The following is a 19,040-nucleotide window of genomic DNA, read 5'->3' as shown; positions in this document are numbered from 1 at the left end:
AGCTGCAAAGATGCGAACTGAAACGAAAGACAGAGCTGTAACACTGTAGACAAATGAGAAGTGCTCTAGATATTCTAACCTACACACCCATCAGACTTTTGGCTCTCATGCTTTATGCTAAATGATACTAAAAACCAAACAATCTATAAGGTTAGATGTTAATTTAGGTCTTATTCTGCAAATGGACAAAATAAATTTAATAAATAAAGAAAGGATCATGCCAAAGCTCATTGTTTTAAACCACGTTTTTGCTGAATTTGCCTCCCGATCACATTGGGAACCACAACTTCTGTGGACTACGCAAAACATGTCCGCTTTAAAGAATCGAAGCATGTTCCAGATGGACATTTCCAACTTCATCAACACACAAGCACACGAGTAAAAGTGTGTGCATCTGGATACTTGCATAATAAAGAATTCTGGGTTATGGGGAGGAGGTAAAAGATTGTTGAGTTAATGGCTAATAAAGAAGGCCATTACCATTAGTGCATTCTTTTTCCAGCTGTACAGAAAGTGAAATCCATGTGCTCACACTGACTGCAGCTCCACTTCACCACCACCTTTCATTTAGATGCATCAAATATTTATCCATGATGAATAAGGCATGTTTAACAAAACAAAAACAGCAAGCAAGACGCATACACTACAATAGTAAAGAACACAAGAAGCTTGGTTTCTTCAATGGACAGGTCTAGGTACAGGATACAATAAGGCCGACGACACACACACACACACACACACACACACACACACACACACACACACACACACACATTTTAATGTTTAGCATCAGCTGGATCTTATTTTCTTCCTGCTTTGTGCAACTTTTCATAAGTTGCATCATTCCCAGTTTCTGCTAAAAGGGGCTGATAGCGTTCATAAGACACAACAGTTATCAAGTCCTGGACCATCAAATAGAAAAATCCTGTTGCTGAAAAATGGCATGACTAAATCACAACCTAATACAACATTTTCGGGAAGTAAAACATTTAAAATCCGAGCATTTTCAAATCTGGTACGCTTTGGACAGCAGTCAATGGAGAAGTTACCAAAAACACCACTTCAAAATTCAACTGACACACAGACAATAGGCTACTCTTACAAACGTACACGCTTTTATCAACGTATTACCTACAGGGCAGAGAGAATAAATGCTTTCAATACACAATGTCACAGGCGAGACACTGTCTCGTTTCCTCTCGTTTTTACGTGTTATTTAGAAAATGTTTTCAATGTAAAATCACTTAACATTTGTAAAGCATGAAGCTCAAAATGGCAAACAGGAAGTACTCCTGAATTCAGATGCTAATAAGCATTCACTTCAGCTTTCCCTAGAAATCAGAAATGTTGAACTAGAAATGTAGAACTGTGATTTACTGTGATGTGCATTACTTGCGTAGATACCTTTTTCGAGAACCAAATGTAGATTTAGAGAAAGAGTTACAAAAATGGCACCTACAAGAATTTTTGTTGTGTTATTGTATCTTTTAACCAACAAATAAACCAAGCACATGCCTACCTACTATTTGTGTCAGTGGGCAAGGTTGGTGCTGGGAAACAGCCTCACTAACAGGAAGTTTGGTGGCTTCGGCATCTAACGTTGCCATATTACAGACTATTAACGTTCTTCTCGTCGTTTTTCGAGTGTCACAATTAAATATTGTTCATATGGAAAAGAACTGAATTTAACACATTCTTAGCACAAAAGGTAAAAAAAGCATAATGAAGCATTGCTATAGTTCTTGTCTGCAATGTGGCACAGTCACAAAGGTTCTTGGTTAAATTCTGGGCATGGCCCTGAACCGTTTTTGTTCAGACAGGAGTCAGGAGTTGGTGGGGAGCCAAATCTGTTGAAGACTGAAAAAAAAGATTTGGAGAAGATTTAACAAAATTGCAGTTAGGTCTAAACATTTTGAGCGTGTTAGCGCACCTCTTGGCCAGTAGTTGGTGCAGGCATGGAACTGGCCACATAGCCTCAGGGTAAGGTCCTAAATATGCATTCCATGTTTTGGGTCAGTGTGCAAAGTTGTTGCTAACAAACAGCCTCACTTCCTGTTTGGCTGCTTCTCTGTCAAATTTGTTGAAAGATCTATTACGGGGCAATACCCCGTTTGGAATTTTGAATCTCACTCTTGAGAGGACATGTGCCAAATGGTGACGATTAGACAAATACTGTAGAAGGAAGTAGCGGGGAAGAGGAAAAAAAAATAAAAAATGGCAAAAGCGCTTGACCTAAAATTGGTCAGAATGCTCCTTAGACCTTTCCCAAGCAGAGAGCCAGTTTTCACAACTTAGGCCACCAAAGACATTTATATTTATGGAAAAAAAAATAAGTTGCATGATGGAAAAAAAAAAAAACGGTAATCTCATCTGCAACCTTTTCTGAACCAATAAAGCAAGAAAACACACTCAGTTTTAAACCAACACATTAACGTTATGAGGGACAAGCCTAATAAACGCACATGAGCACTTTCTATAACCAGGTAAAAACACAGCCTAACTAACACCAAGTAGGTGTTCAACTTTCTGGTATTAGTATCACAAAGTACCAAGTATTATGAACTCTCTCTACAGAAAAAACTATCAAGCCTCTCCAATTACACCCATCATAAATCATCGTTCCATGTGAATCATATTCTTCTCTCTCTCTCTGAAGATACAAAGGGGAAAAAAAAGAAAAAGAAAAAAAAACATCCATGCTCTATTCTTTCCACTCATTTAACAATCTCCGTCTCACAGGAGCAGCATATTACAACTGAACAACATTCACGAGGCAAGACTCAAGTTCTCCATCAAAAGGGGATTTGAATTCATTCGTCACACCGTGGGGAGAACGGCAAGAAAACAAGGAGCACTCCCCCAAGGCTCTGGATCACATTTCACACGCACTTTGTGCAGCGCTGACAACAAGCACCAGCATAAAGCGCTAGCAGTCTATTGATGTGTCGGGCTGTTACTTCATCACATCACATCACATCGCAGCATTGACACGGACGGCAGGGGAAAGTAATGCGCTTTACATACTAATACCAGCATGAGAACCCTGATAAATAAACCCAATAAAACTGTTAAAGAAACCCCGCCACAGAAACCCTGCCGGTTTCCCCTTCGGCTACATCCACATTTGACAATTTATCTGAATGAATAAGAAGTTTGCACCCAGTGAAACCACTCTCGCACGGGGAGAAATCTGAAAACACCATGTTTATGTTTTACTGTGTGGCCTGAGAAAACATATCATGCAGTCATGTGACCCGATCAATTCGCCTGACGATTCCGTCTACCTTTTCACCTGCCTTTGCGATTTGTAGTGTTAGTTACCCTCAGCAACACCTCCACGTCTTTGTCTCTCTGTTCAAAGAAACTCTGTGCTTTCCTCGCCGCTGCCTGAACAATTCAAAGAGATCCAGTTGGAAATGACACAGGCCAAAGCATCTCGCCTTTTTACACAAGCGATTTCAGGGGTTTTTTAGCATATTGGGGGGAAACAAAAATAAAGGATTAAGATCTATCCGGATTAACTTGCACATAGCAATTCTGTAGCCTAAAACAACAATTTCTTGATCACTTAATCTATACGAGGTCATTTATTTTGACAGGACAACATTTTAAATGCTTATAATTAATTACTATTTCTTCCACCAAGGTCTAAACATTATCTTGTGTAACAGCGTATCCTCGCTGCACTTTACATCAGATGCAAATTACAGTTTCTTGATTTTTTTATTATATTATTGGGATTAAAATATTTCTGTATTAATGCCTACAAATGCCTCGAAACACACAGTATCCTGAGCTCTGGACTCTTTTTTTTTTTTTTTTTGACAGTCCTCACATTTATGTTGCTGCCACCTGTCTCTCTCTGTATATAAATCCAGGCTCTGGCTGGTCAAAAAATCACAAAAGGCTTCGAGTGGAAGTCTGCTGTGTCAAGAAAAGTGCATTGAGAAGTAAAAAAAAAAAAAAAACCCTCAGAACCCAACAGAGAAGAAATACGCCTTCCTACAATCCTGACATTTGGACAAGGTAATAGACAATAATGACAACAACTGAGACTTCAAATCATAATCTGCAGATCGATTGATAAGGTCCAGGAAATAAATGCTCTCTCAAAATTAACACACTTCTGTACCTAGAAACGGCACCAGCATGAACATGTGTTTTGAGATTTTTGATAGAGAAGTATAGAGAAGGTCAGGAGTTGCATTCTGTGTTTGTAGATCTAGAGAAAGCGTACGACAGGCTGCCGAGAGAGGAGTTGTGGACCAGTATGAGGAAGTCAGGTGTGTCAGAGCAGTATGTGAGGGTGGTGCAGGACATGAATGAGAACACTGTGACAGCAGTGCAGGCAGGGTGGAGTGGGTGGAGAAGAGTGATAGCAGGAGTGAATTGTGATAGGTCATCTTTGAGAGTGAAAGGGAAAGTTTATAGGACTGTGGTGAGACCTGTGATGTTGTATGGTTTAGAGACAGTGGCATTAAGTAAAAGACAGGAGGTGGAGCTGGTGGAAATCTCAGGAGGTCTGAGATTTTAATTGGTAGTGAATTGAGAAACGAGTTTATTAGAGGGACAGTACATGTAAGACGTTTTGGAGACAAAGTAAGAGAGGTCCAATTGAGATTGTTTGGACATGTACAGAGGAGGGACATGGGATATATCAATAGGAGAATGCTGAGGATGGAGCCACCAGGAAGGAGGAGAAGAGGAAGATCAAGGAGGAGGTTTATGGATGTGGTGAGGGAAGACATGCAGGTAGTTGGTTTAAAAGAGACAGATGTAGAGGACAGGGGGGTGTGAAGACGGATGGTCCGCTGTGGCGACCCCTAATGAGAGAAGCCAAAAGAAGACAACGAAGAAGATGAACACATTATAAAGCCTTCAAACATCAAGATTTTCTTGTAAATGCACCGAGAAGCCTTCAACTCTCCCTAAATGTCTTTCAGCAGTCACTTCTGATTTTCTGATGCAAAAACTAAAGGAAAATGTTTCATTACATGCAACATCATGAATCAAAAGTTTCCAAATAATTCTTTATTGCAGACAAACTCGATCTGTTAATCTTTCCCGCTCCACACTTCTGCCACCTGAGTCACCTTATCAGTTCTTTATCAGGCTGATATTAAGCTGGGCAGAAAAATTAAAATCTGAAAAATATGCCATATAAGGAGTTTGCACAACTGCAACATCGTGCTTGTATCAATACTCATTGATCGGTGAGCATATTTCAAGTGTCACGGTTTATTAAGTCGGGAAAAGTCGAGCAACAAAAGTAACGAGAACGAAACAGAAATTCTTCATCGAACTGAAAGGAGAAACTAATCAAACAGTTCATTTCACTGAAGCAGGGTGTGGACCCTGACTGGAGAGACGTGCGTGTGTGAGTGTGTGTGTGGAATGCTGAGCTTTGACCGGGAATCACGGAAGTTCGGCTCTTAACAGCTTCGGGCAAGCAGCTGCATATCAAACAGAAAAGTGCACACCGAGGAACATGAAAAGGCAAAGTGTGCATCTCGAGAACAGAGAGGTGGCTGAGAGAGAGTTTCTGTTCCTCCTCTGCAGCTCAAACCATAAAAAAAAACATCTCTATATGTACATTTAAGACATTTGGCAGATGCCCTTAAACAGAGCGACTTACAACTGAGGGTTTAGGGCCTTGCTCAAGAGCCCAGCAGTGGCAGCTTGTCAGTGCTTGGTTTATGTAGGGAAAAACACAAGATGTGAACATGTATTTACCAGCATAAAAGCAGCCACTGGGAGGGATGAGGACGGGACCAAAAATAGTGGTGTGCATTTTGGTTGGGCTGAATGAAAACATGTGCTTGCCAGAATCATACATAAAGTCAATAGAGTTGCAGAAATGACTCAGCTTTATTCACTCGCTCTCATTCTCCCGCTCACACACACACACACACACACACACCCAACTATACAGTCCGGGCTACTGCACGTGTAACACTGTAGCTCCTGAATAAGTGTGACTACCACCAGTTGATATAGGATAATAAAAATCAACTCTATTTACACCTTCTAATCTTTGAAAAGCAGGCATTACACGAGCGCTTGTGCATCAGATTTGTTTGCACACGCCCTCATTAACGCCACTGACTGCCAGAGTGTCAACACAATTTGCATTTGAATCGAATGACCGATGTTTGCTTTTGGATGCGAACAATTCTGGCAGGAATTGGATTTTTTCCAGTTCAGGAATGAGTTTCCACACAAAACCCTGCCTGTTTTCACTTAGAATGGTATATAAAAAAAATAAATTAAACAAATGTCGATCGAAGGAACGTCCATTCGGCAGTATATACATAAATAAAAGCTACTAAGGAATGACGTGCACACCTGAACAGCAGAAGACATTAAAATGTTTACATGGCCCAAAGGCCTTCTTGTAATGAGAAGAAACCGATTTGTAGTTGAATATTTATAATGTACTACAAGTAGCATACATTATACATACAGCATTTATTTTTAATCAATATTCACTTATGAGTCACTTCACGAAAGAACAAACAAAAACTAATTATTTGAATATCACTGGTTTCTGTTTACAGTTTAAAGGACACGGTTTTATTGGCCATTCAACAGCTCATTCATGTTCTTTTTGCTCAGGGTTTTAAGTATCGCGCTACTAATGAGTCATGTAAAATGTACAGTCATCATTCACAATTTTCCACCATGATTCCACAGTGCTTTGCTACAAAATGGAGGAAATATACTTTATCTAAACTGGTTTAAAGCACTGCGAATATGATTTTTAAATTTGGGATTTCATTTCTCATAATGCACTGATGGTGATGTGTATTTGTGTAATTCAATGTCCAATAAAACTTCAACACTATGTTATTTGGAAACCGTGATATTTAGAAAGCACACAGAAATGAAAGCTTTCCGGTTAAGCGGTCGAGTACAAGTCGTGTTATCAATAGATAAAAACTTTAGCCACTAAGCCTCTACCGCCCTTATTTCACGCTGCTGTGGTTAAAACTTCAAACTAGTTTCGGATAAACTGCACGCAGGCACTATATTACACTTCTACAGGGAAGACCTTAAGGAATTGCAAGCTTTGCCAGTCGCGCCTTTCTTAATGAGCACTTCCTGAAATACCTGAGCTCTGTCTCACATGCTGTAACAGGCCTGCTGGGAAGGCACACGCTACCTCTTCTGCCTTGTTCTTCCTAAACCAGCAGCTCTTTGAGTAGTCCAGGGGGAGCGGCGAACTGTTTCACTGCCTGTGAGGTGTTTCTCTGCCCTAACACACATGATAACAACTCTGGGACATCATCACATACTTCAGCTCTGCTTCCACAAGAGTCTGAAATCAACTTCACTGCTTTTACAACACCTCAAGGAAAAATACAGCATTGATATTGTAGCAAATTAGATTAGATTAGATTCAACTTAATTGCCATTGTGCAAGGTACAGAGCCAATGAAATACAGTTAGCATTTAACCAGAAGTGCATAAGTGGCCTATTTACAATAAATAGCAGTATGATAAATAAGGGTATGGGGTCCATATGTACAGGGGTGAGGGTGAATAATGTACAGAAGGTGCAGTAGGTAATAATATGTATATATAGTAATATACAATATACTGTGCAAAAGATTGTGCATAGATGTCGGGAGAGAACATGCTCAAATTGCATGATATGGTTGTGTACAAGTATGAATGTTGTATGATACATTATATACAGAATAAATATGTAGTGCAGTAATAAACAAGTTAGGGATGGTGCAAAAATGCAATGTGGATAAGCAGTGCAAAAAAAATAAAAACTCCACAAAGGGACAATGCAGCCATGTATTTTGACATTGTCAAGCGCTGTTCAGTGCAGCAACAGCCACAGGAAAAAAGCTACTGAGCTATTAAACCAGCTGGCTTTAGATTTAAGCCAAGATAATCAGTGGGAAACAGGAAAATAATAATAATTGGACAAAGTGCAATGTGTCAGCACTTGGCAAAGATGCATTATTATATATTTATTGCTACAAAAACAAGCTATTTTACACATTATACATACTTAAAACCACACATTTTCTAGATCAAATCATTTATTCAGATAAAAGCCTAATCCGCGAATAACTTCGAACGCTAAACAATGCGCAAACCTCTTAGAGCTACTCGTAGTAACAAATTATAATTGCTTTTATTCAGAAAGTTACATTAAAATTACACACTGCTGGCATATCTAGAATAAAGTCGCAAGAGACTACAAAACAGAGGAAACTTCGACCATAATTGTTAGCCTCCAGTCCATGGACATTTATATTTATATTCAGCAGATGCCCTTATCCAGAGTGACTTAGAATGACCTCAATCTTACAACTGAGCAGTTGAGGGTTAGGGGCCTTACTCAAGGGCCCTAACATTGGCAGCTTCGGGTGGTGGGATTTAAACTCACGACCTTCTGAGCTACACCTTCCCATTCATTTCTACACGCCAGTAACACTGAACACGGTTTAATAAGTAGTACATTAAAGTATGACAGCAAATAAACCACACTTGCAAAACGCCTTTAAAAAAGAGATGATGTCATTGTTAAGGAAATGAATGTTATCTAAAGGGGTTACGTTACTTATTGATGGTGGCAGTTCATTTCCAAAGATACAGTTTCATATAAAACCTTGATAAGCACCAGACATTATTGAATGGTGATACCTCATATGTTGAACCATTAACAATTCGTTTCTGTATAAATCAAAATTCTGTGTTTTCAGTGGTGCTACACACAGCCTCATGACCAGCGCCACACTCTCTGTACACACAGTCATGTCGAGTCTGAACGCACACTTATCCGAATGTATTTAAACTCAGTTCTCTTTTGTTTACCATAAAAACCATGCTGCCACTCATCAGACCGGAACAGTTAAATAAAACTAAAATCAATTAAAGTAAGTCTATAAAAGTCTGGAAAACTTTCTAGATCGGACATCATGAATGGTGCATCAACTAAAATTCATAATAGAAAATGTTCAACCACCAAGTTGTAACAACCAAAGAAACCACCCTCTCAACTAGGAATTCCCATTTAGGAGGGCCTAATTCTTTACTTTTTAAAAACAAACAATACTCTTATACAGCGGTCGCTTCAGACCTCCTACTCCATCTGCAACATTTCTATAAGTATTTGTACAACGTCAAAGTCATTCTGGGAAACTTCAGTACATTTTAATGTGTAATATTGTGTTACTAATCTACTAACATTACCCCGAAAACCATAGCATTTATCTGTACTGTGGCTGAATGTGGGTGGGTATGAAAAACTTTTAGATTTCCACTATGGAAATTACCTAAACTAACTAACGACCCTCATGATTTTCCAAGGACATGTATGAAATAAATGTTCTCTCCCAAACTGTTACCATAAGCTTAAAGACACACAAGTGTATAGATTGTCTATAGATTCTGTAGCATTACATTTTCCCTTCACTTTAACATGGAAAATCAAACCTGTTCCAGGTTATGATGATGTTCCCCTGTGCACCAGGTAAACTCCATGAAGATATGATTTACATGGGTTGGAGTGGAAGATCTTAATATAGCCTGCAATAGATCTCTGATCTCAACCCTACTGTATACCTTTGAGCAAGAATTGGAACGCCGACTCCTCACCTACATCAGTACCTGACTTGACTAATGCCTCAGGGGCTGAATGAACACAAATCTCCACGTGACCACTTCAAAATCCGGTGGAACGTCCTCCCAAAAGAGTGGAGGTTATAACGAAAGCAAACGTGGACCAAATGCAGAAAGGCGTTCTTCTAAGTCAGGTTGAACGTGGCAGCTGATTGGACCTGAAACGGAAACCTTCTGCTAAAGAACTAACATAAATGCATGTGATGGAATAATCCAGAACAGAAAATCTGCCACAGAAACCTTGACTGCTCTTGATTGCTGAAATACAGCCTGTTTTCCTTCATATACTAAATGCTGCAATGAAAATGTGAAAGTCGACTTGTTCAGCAAGTCCACAATTTTTCATTCTGCTCCGCCTCCGCCAACAACCTACCGCAAAATAAAGAACTAAAGCGCGTTTCGTGACGTTTGCCTGGGGCCAACTTTCCAAACGATATGTGATAAAACCGCAGACCGTACAGCCTGCTGCCAAAAACTGATCCGCTGTCGTTCCCTCGGCTCGAGACGACAAGAAAGTTCACTTGTCCGTCTTAAGAAGCAAAGCCATTTTTCTTTATTATTCCCGGTGCGGCCGAGTCGTGACTGATTGCTAAATCACTGTTCTATTGATCGCAGGTCGGTTGTGTGTGTTAAAGCAAGCGCTGGCTGATGGTAAAGGGTGGTGTGCGATTTCTCAACGTCAATATGCACCCCAGCTGATGAAAAAAAATATATTAAAAAAATCGGGAGATGCGGTGTTACGACTGGGGTGAAGTTGCTTCAGCAAATCAGTACATTGAATGCTGAGTGAATTAAAAGCTACATAGTAAAAACTCTCATAAAGCACGTTTTAAACTCAACGATGATTTATTATTAGATCTGGCCCAGGAAGGCAATGCAGTGGGTGTGTGTGCGTGTGTGTGAGTTTGGATGTCCTTGCTTAGGTGTTTTCATGTGTGATTGGTCGCACAGGAAGGAAATGCTCTGTGGATGTGTGGGAGATAAAGTTAGTGATTAGAGTTATGAGAATGTGTGAACATTTACATCACTATTTATTACATCACAGTTAAAACCCAGTATCGGACTTCACTGTAAACCTCCACAAATTACACAAGACAACGTACACACTCGCACACTCGCAAAGACATCCAAACACACTAACAGCCAAATGTACATACAAAAAAAAAAACCAAAAAAAAAAAAATACCATATGCACACAACAGAGGGGGAGGAGAAAAAAAAAAAAAAAAAAACCACACAAAAACGTCCAAACATGCACGTATGCATCCAAGTGTGTGTGGACGTGTGTTTGGTTGTAAGCGTGTATGTGTGCGATATGGAGATTTACAGTCATGATGTTCAAGGCTGTGATGGTCTGATATAATGTAATGAGTAGCGTTATGTAAATGTTCACACAATCACACAACTGGTCACTAACATTATCACACACACACACACACTTATACACACAGCGTTGCCTTTCTATACAGCCAACCGCACACGCAAGGACATCCAAACTCGCACACGGTCAAACATGCAAGTGCAAAAACAACCACATTCACACAACCAACACCAGCCACACACACACACACACGCACACACGCACACACATGCACAAAGAGCCATATACATGCAGACATGCACGACCACACACACATTCAACCACACACACAACCACACAGGCAAGGAAGAACCACACACAGGCACCCATGAACAAACAAACAGAAACAGAAACACACACACACACACACACACACACACACACACACACACACAAACCTCCCACGCATTCTCACACACACGAACACAAACATATCAACAATTCTATATACACTTTCTAGAATAAAGCTGGAAAAAACTGTGTTTAGAATCTCAATTTCTGGCTTCGATGAAATAAAGGTGCCCATTTGATAAATGGCAGACATTCGATTTGCTTTTGTTTCCGCACCCACTCAAGTTTGTGCGTTTCTCTTCAGCTTACACACCATACAGAAAGAATCAGCAAGGAAAAGGAAGTGTGCAGAGTTTTGGACTCGGAACAATGAAAGCGTTGTGCGAAAAATACTTTCAGGACCGTCCAAGTTCACACGAATGCGCAAAACTGAAGCACCCCGTCACTGCTTTTACTGCAATTCTTCATTTCTTTTAGTTTATTATGTATTTAAATTCATCTTCCATCAGTCAGTATGCAGGAATACCCTTTCACCTTTATAAACACACACACACACACACACACACACGTCAGAAACCTCAGAGTATAGATAGCACTGTGGTTGACACCCCTGTGAATTTTCCTCGTCTGTAATATTGCTGCGCTTTTACTAATCTCATGCAGAGAAAATTAACCAGTGCAGCTCGCGCCACCGAGACGCTTTACTGTCACAGCCTAAAGACTGAAATAATCCACACCTGGGCTGAAAGTTTCAGTCAGAGGACCAGAAATGGCATTCAGATAAGTCTCATGTGTTAAAAACATGTCGCCTCACCATTTTTTTTTTTTTTTATAGTGTGACAACTGTAAACTTTTTTTTCTCTTTTATTTAATACATAAAATTTATGCGATCTATTAGTCGAGTAGGAATTCCGAAATACATTCATTATTAATCGTAAATAATCATTTATCCACTATTGATATCTGTGTATATAATGTTTTGCTGGCAGTTTGTGAGCAAATCTTTAAATCCTGAGATGATTTTTCGTCCCATCGCCCAGCCTCAGGCTACATCGGATATCTAACGTGCTTGATGTAGAAAATCTGCTGAACAGACGCTCAGAATAAACAGAACCGATATGTAAACACTTGCATCAAAGTAAATGACAGTCAAGGTATGTGTGCTAGTCAACTGTCATTCATATGAGCTACATAACACATCAATAGGAAAAAGGTGTTAACCAGGACTTGAGCTAAATTTGCTTCAAATATACGAGAATTCAAACAAATCTAAAATCAGTTGGGTTAATTTGGTGGGATTTTACTGAATTCATTTTACTTCTCGATTGCCTGTGAGCCAGCAAGAGCGTGAGATAAAAGCTAGATGAGGAAGTAAAAGACCAGCATGGGTGTGATTCGGTCAAAAGCATGAGTGCCGCAGCTGATCATAACCGTGCTAATATTCGCTATAACCACATAATTGCGATATATTCAATACAGCCAGACGTTCTACTTCTCGTTCCTCTGTGAGCAAACACTCCAGGGTGTGCTGCTGCAATAAAATAGTCACGGTGGAAATCTTGGGATTCATCTAATCATGATTAATTTCTTACTTAGAAGTACAATGGAAGAGGTTTTTTTTTTGGATAATTCATTCACTTATTTCAGCTGCTGGAACTTGACCTTATTTGTGATTAACCACAGCTCAAGACCACAGGACAGGAAAGGGAAGCAGAGGAACTGGCACACCGAGAACATCAAATCATCATCATCTTTCGGCTTCTCCCATTAGGGGTCACCACAGCGGATCATATGTCTCCATACCACCCTGTCCTCTACATCTGCCTCTTTCACACCAACTACCTGCATGTCTTCCCTCACCACATCCATAAACCTCCTCCTTAGCCTTCCTCTTTTCCTCCTTCCTGGTGGCTCCATCCTCAGCATTCTTCTACCAATAAAACTCATGTCCCTCCTCTGCACATGTCCAAACCATCTAAACATTACCCCCCTCACCTTGTCACCAAAACGTCCTACACGCTCTATCCCTCTAATAAACTCATTTCTGATCCTGTCCATCCTTGTCACTCCCAACGAAAACCTCAAGATCTTCAGCTCTGCTATCTCCAGCTCCACCTCCTGCCTTTTAATCCCACTGTCTCTACACCATACAACATCTCAGGTCTCACCACAGTCCTATAAACTTTCCCTTTCACTCTCACAGATACTCTTCTATCACAAATCACTCCGAGAACATCACAAGTAGTGCAAAAATAATAATCCTGCATATACAGTACAATAAAACTATAACTGTAATTAGTGGCCTTGCTTATAGACTCTGAGTGGGCGCTTGGTGATGCTGGGATTAAAACTCATGACCTTCTGATGAGAAGACGGATGCCTTTACTGAGCCACGTAGATGTAGATTATGATGGTGGTGGTCGAGGGAGGACATACGGACAGACTGACGGTGTCGTGTTTCTGTGACAACAGGTATACGATCTCTTTAAAGACTCTTCATTAGAAACTACAACCTGATAAGCCATGGGTATCATCATCCTATCAGCACAAATGACTACATTCAAACTTCCAAGGTTTTGCTTACTAAACAGTTCAAATCCCGGCATACAATCCTGAGCTCGGGTTACAATCAGTGCAGAGCTTGCGTATAGTGTGTATGGAGTGTACAATGTGTATGTGTGATGCCCTGTGATGGACCTGGGGGTCTGACCAGGAATCCCTTCACCTATTATACATTCTGTAAAGAAAAAAAAACACACACCACAACCCTACCAAAGGAGAAAGTGCTTCCTAAAGATGAACAAACACATGTCGTCTTAGTATTAGAAATAATAATAGTTTTAACACTGTGCTGATCTGAAGGTTGTTCTCCTGCTCAGGATCAGAGCTCTGAATTCCCGGATGTTTACAAAGCACCAGAACAAGCTGGGGGGGGGGCTTTTCTCTCCTACAGCAACATGTAGGAACAAGAAGATGAAGACCTGAGGAGCCTTGAGGAACCATGTGTGCAAGAACTTCCACACTCCTTCACACGCACTTTTCTTCCCTGAGAAACCTTTTTGTTTGTTTGCTTTGGTTTGGTTTCTCATAACACGCACACGAGGTGTAAATAAAGCGGTTGTGTGAGAGAGAGAGAGCAGTGGGAGTTACATCGCTCTCAGAAAGCGCAGTGTTTCACAAACCAACAAGGAGAAAAGTTACAAAACACAGCGCTGGGGAAGGACAAACAAAGTAACCGCGCTGCGGAGAAAAAGTTTTGGAGGAAGGGGGGAATTCTTTTGGTCGCATTTGCTACAAAAGTATCGCCTGTAATCAGTGCTCCATCATTCCCGGTCAGGCCGCGGGTGCGCGCACACAGGAAACGCCAGCGACTATGCGAGTCTCTGACATGCACAAAGTCAGAAAACTGTCCCATTTGCATTTATTTAAATCCCCAACACACAATCATAGTCTCCATCACACGTCTCCCTGAAATCTCCAAACTCTTCTCCCAGCCTTCCAGAAGGCCTCATCACCAAAAAAAAAAAACTGCACAGGAAAAAGTCCGGGAAAGTAATTCCCCATTCCTGCCCCAACTTACTCCTACTCTCCAGCCCTCTACTCACCGACGCCGTACTTCTCCTTCTTGGTAGGAATCCAGCGCGACATCCTCACTCTTATTCACTGACTATCAGCTCGGAATGTTCTTCACCGCTCCAGCAACATGCAACCTTTCTTTTCCCCTTGGACTTTTTTTTTGTTTTGTTTTGTTTTCTTGTCGTCTTTACTGGAAGCCGCATCTAGGCGCCATTTTCCATCTGTAACTGCCTGCTCCGCGAGGGGGTGCGCGCACAGAGAGAGAGAAAAAACTTCAGGTCACGTGGTTTAGATTATATACACCCCCCACCCCGAGAATAATAATAATAATAATAATAATAATAATAATAATAATAATAATAATAATAATAATAATAATAATAAAAATAATAACAATTATTGGTAATAAAATACAGTTCTTTAAATGTATTCACATGATTTATTTCTCTGTTTTTTAATCATTCTTTTAAATCAGATTTTTGTCTTATTTATCTGATTTGTCTGATCTATCAGTAATTGTAAGGATTTCTTTATGAGAGAAAACATATTATATAAGTATGAAATATTATATAAGGAGACACTAATTAAACGATATTTGAGGAACGTTATTTAAAGATGTGGCATATTAATCAAAGCATTATTGAGGAATATTATATAAGGATTTATGTTAATTGAAGAATAATTGAGAAATGTAATTTAAGGATATTTGAATTGAAAAATTATTAAGAAATATTATATGAATGAAAGGATAATTAAAGAATATTATATGAAGAGATATTAATCATCAAGTGAGTCAATTTCTTTAAAAGGGAGTCATTTTAAAGAGTCGATTTTAAAGTGTGGGAAAAAATGACTACATAATCATTGGTAGTAACCTAACTAGTAGTAAGTGTGTGTGTGTGTGTGTGTGTGTGTGTGTGTGTGTGTGTGTGTGTGTGTGTGTGTGTGTGTGTGTGTGTGTGTGTGTGTGAATTTCTTTAAAAGGGAGTCATTTTAAAGAGTCGATTTTAAAGTGTGAATAAAATGACTAAATAATCATTGGTAGTAACCTAACTAGTAGTAAGTGTGTGTGTGTGTGTGTGTGTGTGTGTGTGTGTGTGTGTGTGTGTGTGTGTGTGTGTGTATGTGTGTGTATGTGTGTGTGTGTGTGTGAATTTCTTTAAAAGGGAGTCATTTTAAAGAGTCGATTTTAAAGTGTGAATAAAATGACTAAATAATCATTGGTAGTAACCTAACTAGTAGTAAGTGTGTGTGTGTGTGTGTGTGTGTGTGTGTGTGTGTGTGTGTGTGTGTGTGTGTGTGTGTGTGTGTGTGTGTGAATTTCTTTAAAAGGGAGTCATTTTAAAGAGTCGATTTTAAAGTGTGGGAAAAAATGACTAAATAATCATTGGTAGTAACCTAACTAGTAGTAAGTGTGTGTGTGTGTGTGTGTGTGTGTGTGTGTGTGTGTGTGTGTGTGTGTGTGTGTGTGTGTGTGTGTGTGTGAATTTCTTTAAAAGGGAGTCATTTTAAAGAGTCGATTTTAAAGTGTGAATAAAATGACTAAATAATCATTGGTAGTAACCTAACTAGTAGTAACTGTGTGTGTGTGTGTGTGTGTGTGTGTGTGTGTGTGTGTGTGTGTGTGTGTGTGTGTGTGTGTGTGTGTGTGTGTGTGTGTGTGTGTGTGAATTTCTTTAAAAGGGAGTCATTTTAAAGAGTCGATTTTAAAGTGTGGGAAAAAATGACTAAATAATCATTGGTAGTAACCTAACTAGTAGTAAGTGTGTGTGTGTGTGTGTGTGTGTGTGTGTGTGTGTGTGTGTGTGTGTGTGTGTGTGTGTGTGAATTTCTTTAAAAGGGAGTCATTTTAAAGAGTCGATTTTAAAGTGTGAATAAAATGACTAAATAATCATTGGTAGTAACCTAACTAGTAGTAACTGTGTGTGTGTGTGTGTGTGTGTGTGTGTGTGTGTGTGTGTGTGTGTGTGTGTGTGTGTGTGTGTGTGTGTGAATTTCTTTAAAAGGGAGTCATTTTAAAGAGTCGATTTTAAAGTGTGAGAAAAATGACTAAATAATCATTGGTAGTAACCTAACTAGTAGTAAGTGTGTGTGTGTGTGTGTGTGTGTGTGTGTGTGTGTGTGTGTGTGTGTGTGTGTGTGTGTGTGTGTGTGTGTGAATTTCTTTAAAAGGGAGTCATTTTAGAGAAACAATTCCAAACTTTGTGTGTATTTTTAGTTTAACGACACAACACTATGGGAATGCTTCTTTATATAATGTGTCCTCACATAAACCTTTCCAGTTGCATTACTTTCAATTAATTACTTCCTCTTTAAATGCTGCCTATATGGTTTACATTCAGTTGTATATTTCCAGTTGAAGATTCTTGCAGGTGACATTGTTTCTCCTCCTTCTTGTTTATTTTCATTCCAATCAAAGTTCTTGTGTAAAGGCATGTACAAGCGATTTATGAATAAAAGAACAGCTTGAGAAATGAGGCTCGGCATTGGCAGGGGCTGAGGTATAAGATGATTAAACCGCTTTAGGGTGCGCTGCTTTGGGAAAATAGTCGAGGTAGCAATTCACCCAATCATGTTTTTTTATTACTGAAAAATAAAATAGAAGTTGTTTTTTTCCTCAATCATTGTATCTGCTGGTACTCATGAACTTATTCATCACACTAATAAACAGAGAACTCATATCTCCAGGTCAATATGGGAACATTTGATAGATTATACAGAGCTGTCATACAGCTTTAATAGTAATGTGTGAATTGCTGTTATATCATATATAACTGTTTTTCTATTCTCAATTTAACTAACATCAATTGGTTGTCAAAACCATCTACAGTATTTTTTTTTTTTACTGTTTCTCAGAAATAGTTTATATACTACAAGGGCAAAAGTTTGGGCACACCTGACTAATCACACCTATATGCGCTTGTTGAACATTTCATTGCAGATTAAGTCTCCTCTTTGCTGTTATAATAGCCTCCATTCTTGTTGGAAGGCTTTCCCTTAGATATTGCAGCATGGCTGTGGGAATTTGTGGTCATTCAGCCAAAAGAGTATTAGTGAGATCAGGCACTGATGTAGGGCGAGAAGGTCTCGGATGCATTCAGCGTTCCAATTCATCGAAAAGGTGTTAAGTGTGTTTGGGGTCAGGGGTTTGTGCAGGCCACTTAAATTCTTCCACTCTTATCCAACCTTAGCAAATCATGGCTTCCTGGAACTTATTTTGTGCAAAGAATAATTTTCATGATAGCACATGTATGGGCCCATTAGATGCGGTATAAGGAAATCTTAATACTACAGCATACAAAGACATTCTATATATTTCCACCTTTGTGGCAACAGTTTGGAAAAGAACCACATATTGGTCTGAACTGAAGAAGTGAATTTCTCTAAAGTGCTAGTTTATTTATCCTGCTCAGGGTCATGGTAGATCCAAAGCAAATCCTATAGCAAAGCACCATGCACACACACCTATTTACAAATTCATTCATTCTTTCGTACCTAGGGGTAATTAAACCTACAGCTATCATGCCTTATCAATGCTGAGTTGTGGCTGTGTTTTGGCAAAATTGAATGAGTTTATTGCTTTTATATCACTTTTACATGTAGGACAGATAATGTAATAAATGTGAGACAGCATATTATGTGCCCTGCTTTTCAGGGCACATAATATACAGCTGCCAGTTAAAATGTAGGTTACCAGCAGCACATTACCCAAAACAGTTTATTTTGTTGTTTTTTCCAGTTTCAGGCTATATTTGAGCCCACATGTTGTAATTGTGTGCTACATTGTATTCCTTCCAGCTATTTGACATGAACCAAGCAAAAAAAAAACACAACTTTCCTCACACAATTAGGTAGATGAAAGAATAGATTTGGCCAAAGGAGTCATAATGCATTTACTTTCATTCGAAGCAGGAACTACAGCATAGATAAAAACTTGGTGTGACTCTGGTTTGATCAAATCTATTCATATGTAATAAAGAACAAATGACTTATTATAGCTTTCGTTCAAAGACGCTCATTTCATAATAATTTGCATACTGATACATTTGATGATGCTTACCCTAAATTAAAATACAGTACACCACATTGCACACTGATGTGCATTTTCTGCTTCTTCTTATCAGCGTGCCATATGTGAGATTAGGTTCCCACAATATATATCAAATAGAAC

At 39.3% G+C, this 19,040-nt stretch overlaps 1 protein-coding gene across 2 annotated transcripts in view; it reads right to left on the bottom strand.

Annotated features, from left to right (window-relative positions):
* The window catches only part of dock1 (dedicator of cytokinesis 1), a 291,553-nt gene extending 276,428 nt beyond the window's left edge, over positions 1-15,125 (bottom strand). For both annotated transcript variants that reach the window (XM_083556371.1, XM_083556372.1), the window contains exon 1: positions 14,899-15,125. In XM_083556371.1, the coding sequence (XP_083412497.1) occupies positions 14,899-14,941 (43 nt within the window). In that variant the 5' untranslated portion in view covers positions 14,942-15,125. The remainder of the gene's footprint in view (positions 1-14,898) is intronic.
* Between the last annotated feature and the right edge of the window lie 3,915 nt (positions 15,126-19,040).

Source organism: Silurus aristotelis, assembly GCF_946808225.1.
Source record: "Silurus aristotelis genome assembly, chromosome: 12".
Taxonomy (NCBI): Eukaryota; Metazoa; Chordata; class Actinopteri; order Siluriformes; family Siluridae; genus Silurus; species Silurus aristotelis.
This window is presented reverse-complemented; position numbering and strand designations above follow the sequence as displayed.